This window comes from Gymnoscopelus braueri (genome assembly GCF_963280865.1).
Source record: "Gymnoscopelus braueri genome assembly, chromosome: 17".
NCBI lineage: Eukaryota > Metazoa > Chordata > Actinopteri > Myctophiformes > Myctophidae > Gymnoscopelus > Gymnoscopelus braueri.
The window spans coordinates 20,680,362-20,698,770 of record NC_137617.1 but is presented as its reverse complement, the minus strand read 5'-3'; the positions used below and the strand labels follow the sequence as shown (position 1 = coordinate 20,698,770).

The following is an 18,409-nucleotide window of genomic DNA, read 5'->3' as shown; positions in this document are numbered from 1 at the left end:
GGTAATTGGGAGATTTGTTTGGGTAAACAACAATACAAGTAAAAAGCTTCATCAAAAATTTGACTCAAACATAGAATTATATCTAAACGGATTTGTGTAGCTTTAGCATAATTCCCGCTAAAACTCTGATATGATTATCAGCTTAAGTAGAAGAGGGTTTTAGCGGAATAGAATGTCCCCTCACGGCAACTCGACTCCCCAGCAAGTGTGTTCCAGTCACAAACTGGCGGCAGTTAAATTTGAACTACAAAGGGAACGCATGCAATTACACATGTAAAATATAAAAATAAATATTGTTTAGCTTTCCATATTAATAGAATTTGTAACTTATATGCAAAATATGATGAATGGTGGGAGTTCTGGACACGAATCAGGACAGTAAGTGGCATGAGTTGAGTTATTATTCCCTGGTTTAACCACTCTGGGGTGAACATTAAATGATCACCCCAGAATAGGGATGCTACTGTAGGTTTCAAGTGGTTAAGTGGTTAAACCAGGGAATAATCTCAACTCAATCTCAACTCAACTCATGCCATTTCACAAAATGTTGGTGAAATAGCAGATCTACTAGCAGATAGATGAGATTGTAGATCGGGGGACCCTGGTCAAATAAGTATAGAGATAGCACACACTTTGCCCACTGTGTCTGTTGCCAGAAGCGGCAAAATATCCAAGATAAATTATTTCAAAGCATGTCAGAGATCGATGAAAATAAACAGCAGAGATCCAGTTAGAACACTGAGTGGGCAGGGTCTAGCATTCAGAACTTAGCCGAGTTCTGAGGCAGTATATAACACAGTCCTCGCCAAACTTTCTTTGGTGCGAGGAAGCTGGGTGGCGGGGTAGCATTTCTACAAGGTGTAGACAACACTGGTGCTCCCCAAGGAAGCTGTCATCTTTTCTGTTCAGCTGTAGAGGGTGAACAGAAAAGATGACAGCACGGTTCCTTGGGGATCGCCAGTGTTACTTTATCCGTATTGTAGGCAACCAGGCCATGATCCACCTGCGTCACTCAGAACTTCTGAAGGGATCCAGGGAGTCACTCACCAGCGTCTTCAGGTGCTGCAGGAGCATTCTCTCAAAGATCTTCATGAGATGCAACGTCAGAGAGGAACTGGCCTGTAGTCGGTGAGAGTGCTGCTGTTAGTTATCTTAATTTTTACATTATTCAATTTTATCTTCGGCCACACACACACATGTCTGTGTGTGTGTGCGTGTCCGTCCGTCTGTGAGCAGCTAATCTGCGGTACACATTATCTCTGGGGTCATGCGATCAAGATGCATGAGTTAGATTTGTTTAGATACCATTCCAAGTGACTATGACCAAAGTTTAGGGGCCCTGGGTAGGCAACCCGGCCTGGCGGAGACCTGTGCTCCGCAGACTTTTCTAGCTAACCCTCTACAACACAGATTGGTTAAATTATGTCGTATTCAATTATTCACACACCAACAAGTTATGGATTGCAGCTATAGCAAAGGCAGAAAGACCTCCGACTTATGCCTTGCCACTTAGTTTATCCCGTCAGCTCGCACAACCGTGAAGCCGTCTGAATCAACTCTGGATCAACCCGATACTAGCAGCTCTAAGAGAGTCAAGTAGAGTCCATCTAGGGGTTTATTTTCCAATAATGATTGCCTCACAGTGCAGTAAGCCTGGTTAAATATTTATAACAACCACTTAAGCCATATTTCATACTTCATCGTACGATGGTGTTGCTCGGCGAGAATAAGTGCTCAACAAGCTAGCATCATGTCACCAATAATGACTTGACATGACGACAGGTTGAAAGTTGTTAAGCTACTCTCTCTCTTGTACTTTTCTTTTGTCATGCCAACATTAAAACATCATGGGGCATTCTAAGCGACAGAAAACAAGAGGTGTGTTATAATTAACAAGCCCACTGATCACATTAGTCGTGTTGGTGTGAATGTCAGTGAAGACGTTCGTCTGATGTTTCTGATCGTTAGTCATGGGAGGCTGGCACTCACGGCACCCAATGATGCTTCACCCCATGCTGTAGTTCAATACAAATTGGTAACTGCTCTGTGATTAAATTGCATCCAGAATGTCATGTGTTACCCATTTCATTAATTAATCCAATTACGAATGCAGCATGTGTGACGTCGACTTGCACCTCTGACAAGTCAACAACCTTCTCCTCCCCCACCAACGACCGCACCACACACCCACCCACACGCACGCACGCACGCACGCACGCACACACACACACACACACACACACACACACACACACACACACACACATACACTGATCACCAGTTAGTCAAACTAAAATGGCACCAGATTGTGGATGACATGCACACACACTCTCTGTAAACAAACCAACCCCTTGTAATGTCTTTTCCCAACTTATGTCCACAGGTGTTGGTGCATGGGGAAGTAAATGAGAGTCGGCATGTCCGATTGCAGCCTGACGTCAGGGCGCCACCCACTTCCTGGCTGCGAGCCTGCTGAGACAGTGGGCCATCTGGGCACCAGAGAGCTTGATAGGGCCCCGTCCATGCATCCATCCCTAGGCCCTGCCCTCCCTGGGCAGCCAGCCAGAGACAGACTGGGGGAGCTGGCTGAGATCAGGGCTCCCATCACAGAGCCATACGCGACCATGTTGTGTGGGTGTAACATTCAATGAGGTCGGTGTGAGGGGTTTTCATGCCTCTAATGGGAAACCTATACTCAAAGTAATAGAATTATTTTGGGAAGTAACAGCCCTTAACCATTACTCCACCATGAGCACAGTTAGTGTTTTGGCCTAAATTGACGTACAGTACAAATTATGAACATTAGCCTTTCGTGTGAGTGTGTGTGTGTGTGTGTGGGGCGGGCTAACCTTTCCTTGGGCTAGTTTTGCCTATGCATCCATCCTGTTCCCTGCCCTCCCTGGGCATCCAGCCAAGGAGACAGGCTGGGAAATTTGGCAGGGATCGAGGCTCCTATAACACAGCCATATGCGACCACGTTATGGTGAGTTTAGCGTTCAATAGGGTCAGCGCGGGAGTTTTTTTTTTACTATTCTAAGCTGATAGGGGATAATACTGTATGCAAAAACCATTGACACTTTTCCCTTTTTCTTTGACAGGAGGAGAGGGCTGTGTATCAGTCTCTTTTGCAGATATTCTTTGCTCGCTTAACGCTGAGAGGCAGTGAGTTTAATGGAATCCCACCAGTATACTCTTCTGTGCCTCCTCTCTGCTGTCTCCCTCTCAGCTTTGTTAACATCTGTCTCAGTAAATAAAACAAAGACACAAGAGGGTTGGACAGCCCACTCTCCTATTAAAAAAAAACAAAGAACAAACAACAATAATACAGCCCTGTTATTGAATGTAATAGTCATGGTGTCCTGGTTTTGAATCTAGATCATACCTTGGCACATGTCGTCCCCTCTTTATTTCTTTTCTCATCACTCGCTGTCTTTTCAAAAATAAAGCTGCCTGTGCCTCAAATATAAATCTTTAGAAAACAGAATATAGAGCGAATAAAGGCAAGATACAACCCCCATTTAAACTTGAAAGTCTAGTAGTGGAATATTGTTTGTGCGAGAGCAGACTTGGCCCTCCTCGTCGCTCTCTCTCTCTTTCTTTCTCTATCGCTCACTCTTTCTGAAGTCAACGCAGATCCATGTCTGATTAGGCCCCGTAGCCATGGCTACTGCTACCGTGACAACCCCATACTCTGTAAAAGAGGTTTGATAGACCTTTAAGGGTTGTTCAGACTGTTGTATGGTATGTGCCAAAAGGCACAAGGTCTGTCTAAAACAAAACAATACTAATCAGTCACATCATAGATAGATATAACCATTTATTGCAAAACATGGAATACAGTAATACTGTATCGTACTGTATTTCACCAAATAATGGAGTCACCAACAACACAGCCATACAACTGATACAATTTGTAGCCTATATACTGCACTCAAAATAACAGATATACAAGTTCACAATGTGTCGCCTGTAGTACTTGCCATAGCACTTGCCCTAGCCTGGACGACCTTGCAGGCTTATGCAAAGGCTATATCCTTTATAGTGTGTATACCGGTAGTTTCAATGTACAGATTATTGTTGTTTTTTTATATTCTACTGTTTAGACTGATGATAGGATCTTGGTTTACTTATGATCCTAAATGACTATTTCTATGCATTTGATGTATTACCTTATGTTGTCCTTGCTTACTGTAAATCGCTCTGGGTTAAGAGCATCTGATAAATGCCTAAATTGTAAATTTTAAATTGTCGTAAGCGTTTAGATTGAATATTTGTTAATATCCATGTATAAAATAAGGCTTAAGTGGTTAAATGAACACTCCAGATTTGACTGTGTATGTTGTCTCATTCTTAGCCTTCCCACAGTCCCAATTGAAAGAGAAAATACCAGGAAGGCTGTATTGCCCCTTCTCCCTTTAAAAAAAAAGAACAGATAAAAGTTTGTTCTTCTCTTAGTCAGATATGGAACAGAACAGAAGGCTGTCGGTGACATTTACCCACTGTGCCATTCTTCACACTGCCGCCTGGACTCCCACTCTTAGAAACCAAGAAGCATTTCAACCAGCATGGTTTGAAATGTACGACACGACCTCTGACAACTTTCTGTCCCCAGCAAACACTTACCTGCTGACTGACAGTGGCCAAATGCTGTTATATGCACTTGACAGACTGCTTCACAAAGTTAGTGCAGGATTATTCCATTATTATTATTATCGTTTACCTGCGTTACTTTACACATGGATAAATTACTGTATTCTTTCCACCTCTACAGAGGGTGTTATGATAAAATTGAATAAAAATACAGCGGGTCTTTTAACGGCACACATACAGTATAGGGAGAGGGGTTGAAGTCGACCAAGATCGCAGAACGAGGTTGAAACACGAGGTCTGCAGCGTTCGACACGGTGAACCATCAGATCCTCCTCCCCACCCTCGAGGGGATGGGTGTCTCAGGCTCTGCACTCTCCCTGTTTGCATCCTACCTGACGGGTCGCTCCTACCAGGTGATGCTGAGAGGGTCTGTGTCAGAACCACACAGGCTCACAACTGGGGTTCCCCAAGGCTCGGTTCTGGGTCCTCTTCTTTTCTCTCTCTACACTACATCTCTGGGTGCTGTCATCCACTCCCATGGCTTTTCCTACCACTGCTATGCCGATGACACCCAGCTGATCCTCTCATTCCCCCCCTCTGATACCCAAGTGGAGGCACGCATTGCTGCTTGTCTGGCTGACATCTCGGAGTGGATGTCGACAAACCACCTGAAGCTCAACCTGGACAAAACCGAGCTGATGTTCCTCCCGGGGAAGGGCTGTCCGCACCGAGACATGGCCATCACCATTGATAATGCTGTGGTGACCTCAACTCGGACTGCGAATAATCTGGGTGTGACCCTGGACGATCAACTGACGTTCTCGGCAAACATCGCATCAGTGACAAGGTCCTGCAGATTCCTCCTCTACAACATCAGGAGGATTCGCCCCTTCCTCACGGAGAAGGCAGCCCAGGTGCTCATCCAGGCTCTCGTCATCTCCCGCCTGGACTACTGCAACTCCCTCCTTGCTGGTGCTCCGGCATCTGCCATCAGACCTCTGGAGCTTGTTCAGAAAGCTGCGGCTCGTCTGGTGTTCAACCAAGTTCTCCCACACAACCATCCTTCTCCGTTCTCTACACTGGCTCCCCGTAGCGGCTCGCATCCAGTTCAAAACCCTGGTGCTAGCCTATAGGGCAGTGAAAGGAACAGCTCCTTCTTACCTCCGGGCTATGGTCGATGCCTACACCCCTGCCCGACCACTTCGGTCTGCCACCTCGGGGCGACTGATTGCCTCGTCACTCAAGGGTCCTTCTGGCCGATCCACACGGTCACGACTCTTTTCTGTTCTGGCCCCACAGTGGTGGAATGAACTTCCCACTGATGTTAGGACAGCAGAGTCACTGCCCATATTTCGCCGCAGGCTGAAAACCCACCTCTTCAGGAAACACTACCCTTCCTCTCTGCCTGACCTACTTGTTGTTAACTAGTTGTACGAACGCTTGTTTTCTATTGCTGTATTGTTTATTGGATCTTGTTTAGTCGATACACTTATTTGTTTTAGCTCATGCTCATTTGATTTAGCTATTTTGTCTCATCTGTTTAAGGAAATAGGTAGCTGATATATTGCACTTTTACCTTAGCGCTAGGTATACTCTTGGTTGCTTGTTTTTGCAGAAAATGCACTAAAGACTTCTGGTGATTAGTAGTTTTCGTTCCCTACCTATGTTGAATACACTTATTGTAAGTCGCTTTGGATAAAAGCGTCTGCTAAATGACTGTAATGTAATGTAATGTAATGAAACACACCCCGGGTCCATTTTCACACTTTCAGATGCAAGCATGTTCAACCCATTGAATATGGCTCACAATATACTGTATAGTGTATATATATATAATATATGTTGCTTGCTTGTTTGATTCTTAAGGGAGCCATTGGTTTCCGTTAATTTCAATACGGTAGGAAAATTTGCCCACACTTGAAACTCGCTTTATCTCATAACAGGCTCGAGGGTGTGATAATCCCTTTAACCAGGGGACAGAGGCAGGCTTGGAAATAACGCTCCGGCTTGGGGAGCAATAAAATAAGAGAGTCTCTCCTCCTAAACATTTGACATAGTATCCAATTATCGTATGGCACAATATTAGTTTCCATGACCAGCCATCATTGGTGAAGGATTTATCACTTGATAGATAGATCGATTGAACCAGGGCCAGGCAGAGCTGCCAGCGTGGCGGATCCGTTCTTCTTTTTACAACATGAAAAGGACATGGACAGCATGTCCTCTTAGCTTGGGGTTTGAGGGGTCCTGAGGGCCACCATCTCCAGCTTGTAGTTTGTTTCTTCTGTGCAGCATGTAGCCTCACTGGCACAGCAGCCATTTCCAACTGTCATAGCAGCATTCCCCCTCAAGTCTCCTGTGACGATTTCCCAGTTCCCTGAATGCTAGCAGAGAGGTTTCACAGCTGAGTAGTGGTGAACACTTTTCTAAAACGTCTGCCCTCCACAGGGAACGGGAAAGGGAAGATAACACGGTACCAACACACACACACACACACACACACACACACACACACACACACACCCCCACTCACACACACACACACACACACACACACACACACACACACACACACACACACACACACACACACACACACACACACACACACACACACACACACACACACACACACACACACTCTCTCTCTCTCTCTCTCTCTCTCTCTCTCTCTCTCTCTCTCTCTCTCTCTCTCTCTCTCTCTCTCTCTCTCTCTCTCTCTCTCTCTCTCTCTCTCTCTCTCTCTCTCTCTCTCTCTCTCTCTCTCTCTCTCTCTCTCTCTCTCTCTCATGCACACATAAGTATATTCATGCATGCACATTGCACACACATGCACGCACACACATGCAAAAAGCTTATACCAACATAGGCAACAACACATTCACATGCACGCTCTCGTACGCACTCTTTCACACGCCCATGCAAACACATGTGCATGCACGGCACGCTCGCACACACATACAGGGCCAGATACAATCACACATAAATAGGCTACACAAACAGGTGCACCCAGCAGAGCGCGCACAGGAAAGATAGAGACTTTCAGTTCACTGCCTGTCAGTCATCCCACCCTCTCGCAAACTCGGTAAGCTAGCTCTCAGCGGCCGACGGGCCCCATCTGCATGCCATTAGCACAGGCCTCGACACTAATGGAGCCATTTCGTCAAGCAATAAACTGTGGAGGGAACATTAGTCGTGGAGATGACGAGTAAGAACATGCTAAAGTGACGAGCACCGACGTGCCGCGCATCGCTGGAAAAAAAAAACGCCTCTGAGGCGAGGCGGAAAAGCCAGGCAACAATCATTCTAAATATTAATATTCTGGCACTCTGTTTTCTTTTTTTTTCTTTTTTCTCAGGGTGAGGATGAAAGGAGAAAGGAAGGAGAAAGAGAATGAGGGAGGGAGGCGGCTCAGGCTTATCGTATGTACGATGCTGTGGGGCGCCGCGCTCATTCCCGATCAAGTCAATCCCCACTTCTCATCCCCCTGCGGGAACAGAACTCATTACGGCAGAAGGGAGTATCTCACATGGGGGCGGCAGCACACTGTGGGAGGATGTGAGAAACATGAGGTGGTGCTTATTGCGGCGCATGGGGAAAAGCCGGTGGTCGGCCAGTCGTTGCAGGGTGCGCGTATACACGCAGGGGCACGCATGAGCGTGTGCACATACACACGCACACACACGCTCACACATGCATTTGCTGCTCCCACAGAGTGAAGTAATGCATTATCCTGAACAGTTTGGGCTCCTTTCCTTTTGATCCTTTGAGTACGAGTATTTAATGTGGAATGCTCCGCTGCTTTAACTTGAATGGTGCGTGTAAGTGGAGAGCTTAGTACCCCGTGCATCCTTTTCAATTGCCATTGGCTGGGTACAGAAATGTGAGACGAGTAAAATCTCTAGGTTATTCACTGTATAGTGGAGAAAAAGGCTGACCTCTCCTTAACCTATATTATTTACAATTTGTAATTTAAGTATTTAGCAGAACGATGCAAATATTTAAGTCCTAAAACGTAACCACAGGGGCCTAGTGTGCCTATTCTGGGCATGTCATAATAGGTGAACATTCGGTGAAAAACAGCATTATCTACAAGCACATAACAAAAGGTGACAAAAGGATGGGGCCAAGGATACAGCCCTGGGGGACCCCGGTCAACAAAGTATATGGTGTTTAAGTGGTTAAATATGGACTGTAAAGAAACAATAAATAAATAAATATGTAGATGAGTGACTAACTAGGAAGTTATGTAAAACACCTATTAATACAGGTGTAGTTATGTAGTTACTACTGTAGTTATGTATGTGCATCAAGGTTGCACACTTTATATCACCTTGTAGAAGTGAGGATCTCTAGTGTGCTTAAATCTCTGCGTTGTCTTCTATTTTATCTCTTCTATTCAAAAGTGAGAAAACCTAACTCTTTAGAACACCTAACTCTTGTTTCGCATCATCATCTGTTTTAAGTCCTCTGTCCAGGGCCGAACTGGATTGGACTGAATCCTCGCTATGGCTTCATTTCACCCGGGACAGTCCATGACCACCTCCTGGTCGATGTTGAGTGCTCTCATGGCAGCTGACATGGTCATCTGCCTATTCGTCTTTGGCCAGCCAATAGGTCTTGTCCCCTCCAAGTTCAACGTCATTGCATTCTTCACTCAGTCATTTACTTCCATCCATAATGTGTCCGTACCATCTCAATCTGCCTCGCCCTCTCACCACATCTGCTATCGCCTCCTCTCACGTCATCCATCTACAGTTCTGCGCTCGTCATTCTCTCCCTCATTGACATGCCGCACATCCATCTAATCATCCTCATCTCCACTCAGTCCAGCTTCTCCTCGCGCTCCACCCCCAGGGCCCACGTCTCGCTTCTGTACATCATGCAACATCTGATGCAGGCTGAGTAGACTTGCCCTTTCATCTTCAGTGATGGCTCCTTGGATGCTATGGGAAAGGCATGAGTTCCCTGAACTTCTTACATCCCTCCTTAACCCTTGCCATCACTGGTCCACCTCTCTTTCTGCGTTCAGCATGTCACCAAGCTATGCACCACATCATACAAGTACGCACGTGCACGCGCGCGCACACACACACACACACACACACACACACACACACACACACACACACACACACACACACACACACACACACACACACACACACACACACACACACACACACACACACACACACACACACACACACACACACACACACACACTTGCTTCATTTAAAGGCTTCATTTAAAAGGTGTAGTTTACATTCTGTTTACAGTGCCAGATCGCGTGTCTTTAACATGTTGACATTCACTTTTAATCCAGCTTTCTAATTAGTCGGGTCCCACCACCCATCGAAAATAGAGCCGTTCTGATTAAAACAGGAAAATCCAATCAAACATGCTTCTTTATGACTGTGTAGGTTCACTGATGAGGTGGCTGCTCTGCATGTATGTCACACTAACAATTATCCCCCTCGCACATGGCTACGTGCATAAATGATATGCTTAAACATAACCGTGCACACACACACACATGTACGCTCATATACACAGTGTCATATGTATTATGTACGCACACACAATAATGCGCATTGGCTACACGCTGTTTTAAACACACACACGCACGTACACACACACACACACACACCAACTTCATCCGTTACAATACTTAATTAATCCAGATATCTTTTCCCACACAGGCTATCCCTGGCTTTCATCCCCCACTCATTTAGTGTGAACTTCCTGGTGTTGTGTGAGTGTTTGGATTAACAGGACTTACAGTGGAAGGTTAATGTTTGAAATCCGCCTCCATCTCTGACTCTCTGTATCACATTGACAGCTTTCAGCCTTTTAATTGGGAGTATGCATGTGTGTGTGCGTGCATGTGTGCATGTGTGCGTGCGTGCGTGTGTGCGTGTGTGCCTGCATGCGTGCGTGTGTGCGTGCGTGCATGCGTGTGTGTGTGTGTGTGAGAGAAAGACACCATGTGTTCTTGCATCGTTATTCTTGTGAGGATATAAGGACTAGAAAAGCATGGAAATTAAGGACACTTTAGCTGGTGCTCATTTTCAAGGGTCTTAGGTTTAGGTTTAGTATAGAGTCGGGTTATGGGGTTTTGGGGACGAATAGAGTCAATGGAAATCAATGGAAAGTGTTGCGGTTAAGGTGAGACACTGATAAGGAGAACAACAGTACAAAAGAAACAACCTAGATCTCCATCTTTTGTTTTCACTTTTCCAATGTGGCAGCACATAGCTCGTAACAACCGGTAATGGTTCTCCAAAAACTTTGTGACAGGGCTCTGCAGCTATTAGGCATTAGTGAGTTCCACCAAGTCCACCTTAATAACGTAATGCCTAATTCATGCTTTAGCAAAAAAGCATTGTGCGATATGTCGCTCATGAACAATTACGTGAAAAACGTGTTATCAACTTTACTTGAGTGTCAACCCTTTTATTAGTTTAAAAAAATAAAACATTATTTTTGTTGAGTGACATGTCACACACATCACTTTTTCGCTGAAGCATAATTTAGGATTAACAAGGATGACCTTGGAAATTCAGACCCTAAGACTTACAGTACCTGTAGGCATGAACCAACAGGGAACAGAATATGCCGGCTGGTAGCCTAATCGACGGATACTCATTGCAAAAGCATTCAGTAGTGACCAATCCATTCAAATTCCATTCCATTCAAAGTTGATGTGATGTGACAGGCCTCTCTTGGTCTCCAGACCTGGATCCTAAACATTGATGAAGACAAAGTCTCAGTTTGTGTCTCGTACTGGGGAACAGGCAACTGAAACAAGCCATAATCATCATTCATGAGATTCAGGACTTGGTGTAAACTATGTTAATGTCCTTTGGTAGCATCCATGCAAATCCCACACCAGGTGGGGTTGTTTCAGTTTGTGTCTGCTTACTCACACACGTGCCTGTGTACACACACACGCACACGCACACGCACACACGCACACACACACACACACACACACACACACACACACACACACACACACACACACACACACACACACACACACACTCTTATCTGAATTTCCCTGCGGGGATCAATAAGAGCTTATCTTATCTTATCTTTAGACTCAGAAACCAATTCCATCATTAATTCTCCATTGCTTCAACACACAACCCAGAAAGACAGACACACACACAAAATCCCACCTCCACTTCTCACCCACAAACACGCCCACAAACCCTCACGCGTCCACATACACCCACATACTTACACATGCACACATGTTGTCATTACCACTGCACTGACACATCATTGCCATCCTCTCCAGGCAGTAGAGTGCCTCCTCTGTCACCCACTGAAATAAGCCGGAATTATACTTACGTACGGCGGTGTTGTACACCGAAAATAGCCAATCTATAAGCTCAAAATGCCTTACGATTGCGACCCATTGTGATCTTATAGATCTGCTATTTTCGGCACACGACACACTATAAGTTAAGCAATATCCCCCCAAACATCCAGACTGCCAGCTTTGAATTATTCATCTAATATGTTCTTTGACAAAGCCAGGCGCTGTGCTAGTTCAACGACATTACAGGGACAATTTGTTTATCTCTCTCTCTTTCCTTTCTCTCCTCCCGTTTTCTGTTATCTCGTCCACTTCAGCCACTTTTTTTTGTATATATCTCGCATAGCCTTTTCTCTCCCCAACCATCCATCTAACTCTTTCTGTTTCTCCCTCACACTATTTCCTCCTCTCCTTCCCCATCTCCCTCTGAATACTGTATCTTTCTCTCACCCCCGCTCGCTCTTTCGTCCTTCCCTCTCTGTATCTATTTTTCTCTCTTTATTTGCTATCTTTGTATGTTTCCCAACACCATCCTTATTGCCGTTGACTGTCACAGTGATTTGCCAAAGTGGATATGACAGGCAAGGAGTTTGTTCATGCCTCTTATAAGAGCCATACATTTGCTTTAATGTTGTTTTCATCTATCATTTCATTTCTCTCCAGTCCCCCCTCCACCCCCTTTGTGCTTTTTCATCCATGCATTCATCTTAATCATGAGGAACGGTTCGCTTTATCTACGTATCTCCTTATCGTTCTTTATTTGAGCTTGTTGTTTTTGTCAAAACAGTAGCCCCAGAAAAGTAGGTCTCCTCGCTTTTTGCGGGGTAATCAGCTCCCCCTTTATGTAAACAAAGCAATTAACTGTGAGAGTGTTATTAGCATTGCACGGAGGCTCACTGACTTGTTTGAATGGCCCGCTACATGACAACATCCTTCTCTTCTCATCTATATTTCAGTAGGCCGATGCTGTAGTGTAATAAGCTCAATTTGCGAATACAGTTTGTGACATTTTGCCATTTCCAAAAGGCTGAGTCACATACAACTGAGGTCGCACCTGACCTTGTTCCAGGCTTTCTCACAGGCGAAAGCCTGGAATAAGGTGGGGAGCTAATATTACTCTCTTTAAGCCTCATTCATGAAATGTATGTACGATCAGATTTGATTCTGAAAGCCGCTATGATAGTATCCAAGAAGTAGGTAAACTGATATGTAATGTTTTAGGCTGTAGAGCCAACTACTTATTGGTTGTATTGATGCTTATTCCTCTGGAGGGAGTTAATGTTGCTCAGGATCGCTGATGGAACTCAATTAACCAGGGATTTCCGTTGCCTTTCTCGTTGGCTGCAGCCCTGGTGTCATTACGGTGATGTCAATCATATCCATATATGGAGCGGGCTATGTCAGTTATGCCCAAAGATGGGCCTATGATGTCAGTCCTGGACGTTTCGGTTAGCTCCATATATGGGGTTCCAAGAGGGGTTCTCTGATGTCAGAGCTATGGTATGTTTATCTCCATGTATAGAAGTCTAGGAGAGATTCTATGATGTCAGACTTGGGTAGTTCGGTTGTGTCCATCTATGGGGATCTCCATATATGGGAAGGTTGGGATCGAATATGTCACTAAGGGTCGGGACTGAATAGGTCATGGATTTGAATAGGTCACTAAGGGGGACGAAATTGGCTGACTCTATTCAGCACTGTGATTGGCTAGCGAGACACATGATGACATTAATAACCTATAAATAGGATTATGCACTTCAAAAAATATTTTTTTTTTAAGTGAGCTCCATCACTATGGGGGACGAAACTTGAACCCTCTTTTATGCCCATGTATGGACGAAATAGGGACAAAGCCTCATGTAGGCCGACCCCTTGGGTCTGGCAACAAAAATACATAAAAATTCAAGAACTTGAATAGAAAAAGTGTTTCTATGAACATAGACTGATCTCGGACTTCATGTGGCCAGCCTGTGACATCATTCATCTATGATGTCATTTGTCTATGACATATCTATGACGAATGATTCCAAATTTGGGCATGGTTTCAGCCTGATCAGAGCCCCATTGACTTCCATTATGTATAAAAGTTTAAGTTAAATATGATGAAGACACTTGGTTAATGTGGTTGCACTGGCTGGTGACCGTACTTCTTTGCAAGGAAGAAAGTGTGCAGCTGGAATTCCTACTTTTCCTCCCATAGATTGGCGGCTTTGTTGATTAGCCACTTTGTGCTAATTGTGGCTAGTTAGCCTCCTGTAGGCCGACCCCCTGGGTCTGATGTCATCAGTACATGCATGCCCCATTTTGTGACCGTACATGGAGCTGACTGATTTGTTTACCGCTGATGTCATAACAACACATTGAGGACAGCATACTCCATATTTGGGCGTGGCTGCATTGGGAACTCCTTATGGCTGTGTCAGAGTGACGTCAGAGGTCCGCCCGCCCAGCGCTGTGCCAAGCCTATAAGATCTGACCACCACACGTCCCCATAGCGAGAGAGAGTCGGGTGAAGGCAGTCAAGACGTACAGAAGGAGACGATTGAGAAAGAGACACCATAAACAGACAAGATAGAAGACGGAGAAGATAGAAGACAGAAGATAGAAGACAGAAGATAGAAGACAGAAGAGACAACCGAGACATAAAAGAGGATAGAGCTATTGCGGGGGCCAATACAGAGTACCCTATACAGAGTACCAGGACGACTGGACGACTGGCCGACTGGCCGTACAAACCAGCTAGGCCTCTCAGTGGCTCTTGAGCCCGGTTCTAAACAACCAGCCGACCCCCTGGGTCTGGCAAAAACTACTTTTGGGCAAAGTACAACCAGTGAAAGCGCAGTGAATTCAAGTAATGAATCCATACTGTGGGAATTTAGCAGAATCTACTGCCGCGCCTCAGCCAAACGAGGCCTCAGCTTCTGTTCCCAAGAAGGATAAGAAAGGAAAGAGATACGAGGATGGAGATGTGAAAAGGAAATGTAAACTCAAACAGCTGATTCCCGACGAGCTGGAGCGTTTCACCATCATGGGGATGAAGGACAAGAAGATGGGCTCTGCACCCAGTAGGCACCACTCCTCAACATCCAACTATGAGATCCACGCCCAGAGTGCCATGCTGCACGACCACACTGACGAATACATCCTGGAGCTGTTTGAACAGATGCTGGTGGACATGAACTTGAACAAGGAGAAGCAGAAGCCACTGCGAGCTAAAGACATCACCATTAAGCGAGAGATGGTCTCCCAGTACCTGTACACCTCCAAAGCTGGTCAGAACCAGAAGGAGGGCACCAAGTTAGTCATGGTGTACATCCAGGAGTTGAAGTCCGATATCCGAGACAAACAACTGCTGGGCTGTCTGGAGTCGCTACGAGTCTCACTCAATAACAACCCTGTCAGCTGGGTGCAGAATTTTGGAGATGAGGGCCTTGCCCTGCTGCTCAGCCTGCTGAGGAGACTGCAAGAGGAACGAGTTGAGTACCCCGACATTGGAGTAAAGTGTCAACATGAGATCATCCGTTGTCTCAAAGCTTTCATGAATAATAAGTATGGACTGAAATCCATGCTGGATTCGGCTGAGGGGATTCCTCTGCTGGTTCGAGCCATCAACCCCAGGATGCCCGTCATGATGTTGGACGCCGTCAAGCTGCTCTCCGCCATCTGCATCTTAGATCACTCAGACAACCTTCACAAACGTGTTCTGGAGGCCATAACAGTGGAGGCAGAGAAACAGGGCATTGAGCGGTTTCAGCCTCTTCTGACTGGCATGAATAAACCAAACATTGCTCTAAAGGTCGGCTGCATTACTCTCATCAATGCTCTGATCAGTCGAGGAGAGGAGCCAGACTTCAGGATCCACATCCGCTCTGAACTGATGAGACTGGGATTCAAAGACCAGCTAACGGAGGAGGTGAGGATGATCGACAACGACGAACTGAGGGTGCAGCTCAATGTGTTTGATGAGCAGGCAGAGGAGGACTATGATGAACTCAAAGCACGCCTGAATGACATACAGTTTGAGATGGACGATGTGAGGGAGGTGTTTGAAGTCCTTGTCAACACAGTGAAGGACTCAAAAGCCAAAGGCTACTTCCTGTCCTTGCTACAGCACCTGCTGCTGATCCGCAATGATTATCTGGCCAGGCCTCAGTACTACAAGTTGATGGTGTATTGGTCAGATTGTGCTTCACAGAAATGGTGCCGACCCAGACTTCAAGTGCCGCAAACTCAGCCTTGATATTGCGGGCTTGATAGACAACATGGTGAATCAAACCAAGGTGGAGTCCAGCGAGGCCAAGGCCAAGAAACTGGAGAAGAAGTTGGAGGCGGAGCTGATGGCACGCCACAAGCGGCAGGTAGAGTGGAAGAAGCTGAAGGGAGACTATGAGCAGCGTCTGCTTGAGCTCAAGGAACAGCTGGCCTCTACCAAGCCGGGCACAGACAGAGAGAACCAGGGACTGCAGCAAAAGCTTAGCACACTGCATGAGCGAATTGAGAAGCTATCTAAAGATCTGGAAGAGCCCAAGACTATAGTTGTCACCGTTAACATTCCTGTACCAACCCCCGGGGCGCAAACGGGTGTGCCTCCCCCACCTCCCCTACCGGGCCAAGTGGTGATCCCACCTCCCCCACCACCACCACCACCACCACCCTTACCCGGGCATTCTTGTTTCTTTCCACCCCCTCCACCTCCACCCTTGCCAGGCATGCCTCTTCCTACTCCCCTCCCTGGCATGCCAGGACCCCCACCCCCTCCGCTCTTACCTGGGATGGGACCGCCACCACCTCCACCACTTCCTGGCGGTCCAGGCCTTCCACCACCTCCTCCGCCTGGCATGAGTGCCTGGACAGCCCCTGCTCCCCTGCCACTCCCCTTTGGTCTCAAGGCTAAGAAGGAGTACAAGCCTGAGGTGCGGCTGAAGAGAGCCAACTGGAGAAAGATTGGACCAGAGGATCTATCAGAGAAGAGTTTTTGGACCAACGTCAAAGAGGAGCAATTTGAAAACAACGAGCTCTTTGCCAAATTGACCCTTGCCTTCTCACAGGCCAAGACTTCCCAAGCCAAAAATCTGCAGAATGGTGGAGAGGACAAGAAACTAACACAGAAGAAAGTAAAGGAGTTGAAGGTGCTGGACTCCAAGTCTTCCCAGAACCTCTCTATCTTCCTGGGTTCATTCCGTGCACTCTATGAAGAAATCAAAAGTTTCATCTTGGAGGTCAATGAGAAGGTTCTGACTGAGTCCATACTGCAGAACCTTATCAAACTTCTACCGGAACAGGAACAGATGAATGTCCTGGCGGAGATGAAGGATCAGTACGACGACCTTGCTGAAGCCGAACAGTTTGGAGTGGTGATGTCCAGTGTGAAGTGTCTAAAGCCCCGCCTCCAGGCCATCCTGTTCAAGCTGCAGTTTGACGAGCAGCTGGACAACCTCAAGTCAGACGTGGTATCTGTGACAGCGGCCTGTGAGGAGCTGAGGAAGAGCCAGAACTTTTCCCAGCTGCTGCAGATCATCCTGCTGTTGGGAAACTACATGAACGCCGGCTCCCGCAACGCCAAGGCCTTCGGGTTCACCGTATCCTACCTCTGCAAGCTGCGTGACACCAAGTCAGTTGACCAGAAGCAGACGCTGCTCCACTTCCTGGCTGACGTGTGCCAGGAACAGTACCCTAACGTCATGAGCTTCCCTGAGGAGCTGGTCCACGTGGAGAGGGCCAGCAGAGTGTCGGCAGAGATGCTTCAGAAGAACCTGGACCAGATGGGATGTCAGATCAAGAACATTGAGAAAGTCCTAAAAACCTTTCCTCCTCCGCAGAGTGACAGGGACCTGTTTGTGGTGAAGATGTCCAGCTTCGTGGGCAGCGCCCGTGAGCAGTACAAGAAGCTGGACCTGATGCATACAAACATGGAGAAGCAGTACAGGGACATGGGAGTGTACTTTGTCTTTGACCCACGGAAGATCTCTGTTGAGGAGTTCTTTGGAGACCTCAACACCTTCAAGAACATGTTTCAGCAAGCTGTGATGGAGAATCAGAAGAGAAGGGAGTCTGAGGAGAAGATCAGGAGAGACAAGCTGGCCAGAGAGAAGTCTGAAAAGGAGAAGGGGCAGAAACTCAAGAAGAGTCTGCTCCTTAAAGTCAACGTAGAGGGTGATGAAACTGGTATCATGTATGGCCTCTTGGAGGCACTGCAGTCTGGTGCTGCTTTTAGGAGGAAGCCCAACCCAGCTGCGAACAGCGTTTTCCAAGGGAGTTGAAGGCAAGGGGGCAGGGGGGGGCGCCTGCTGAGATGCTCTCAGCAAGAGGAGCAATGTTCTCACTAAATAAGTGTAGAGGAATATCTTGTGGAGTTTCAGCTTCTATGTATCCCAGAAATATATAGCTTATAAGGATTTGTAATTTGTAATTGGTAAGGAAATGTAAATATGGCAAATCATTTAGATGTAGGCCTACGTAGGTTAATGGTTTATGGTTTCCCAAGGACTATAG

General features: G+C 46.4%; 1 protein-coding gene across 1 annotated transcript; it reads left to right on the top strand.

The window, feature by feature from the left end:
* Positions 1-14,771: 14,771 nt before the first annotated feature.
* On the top strand, positions 14,772-18,177 carry LOC308105032 (protein diaphanous homolog 1-like; the record flags this gene model as incomplete). Its single annotated transcript, XM_080455667.1, is given in 2 exon segments — positions 14,772-16,084; positions 16,086-18,177. Coding segments are annotated over 2 exon segments (3,405 nt in total).
* Between the last annotated feature and the right edge of the window lie 232 nt (positions 18,178-18,409).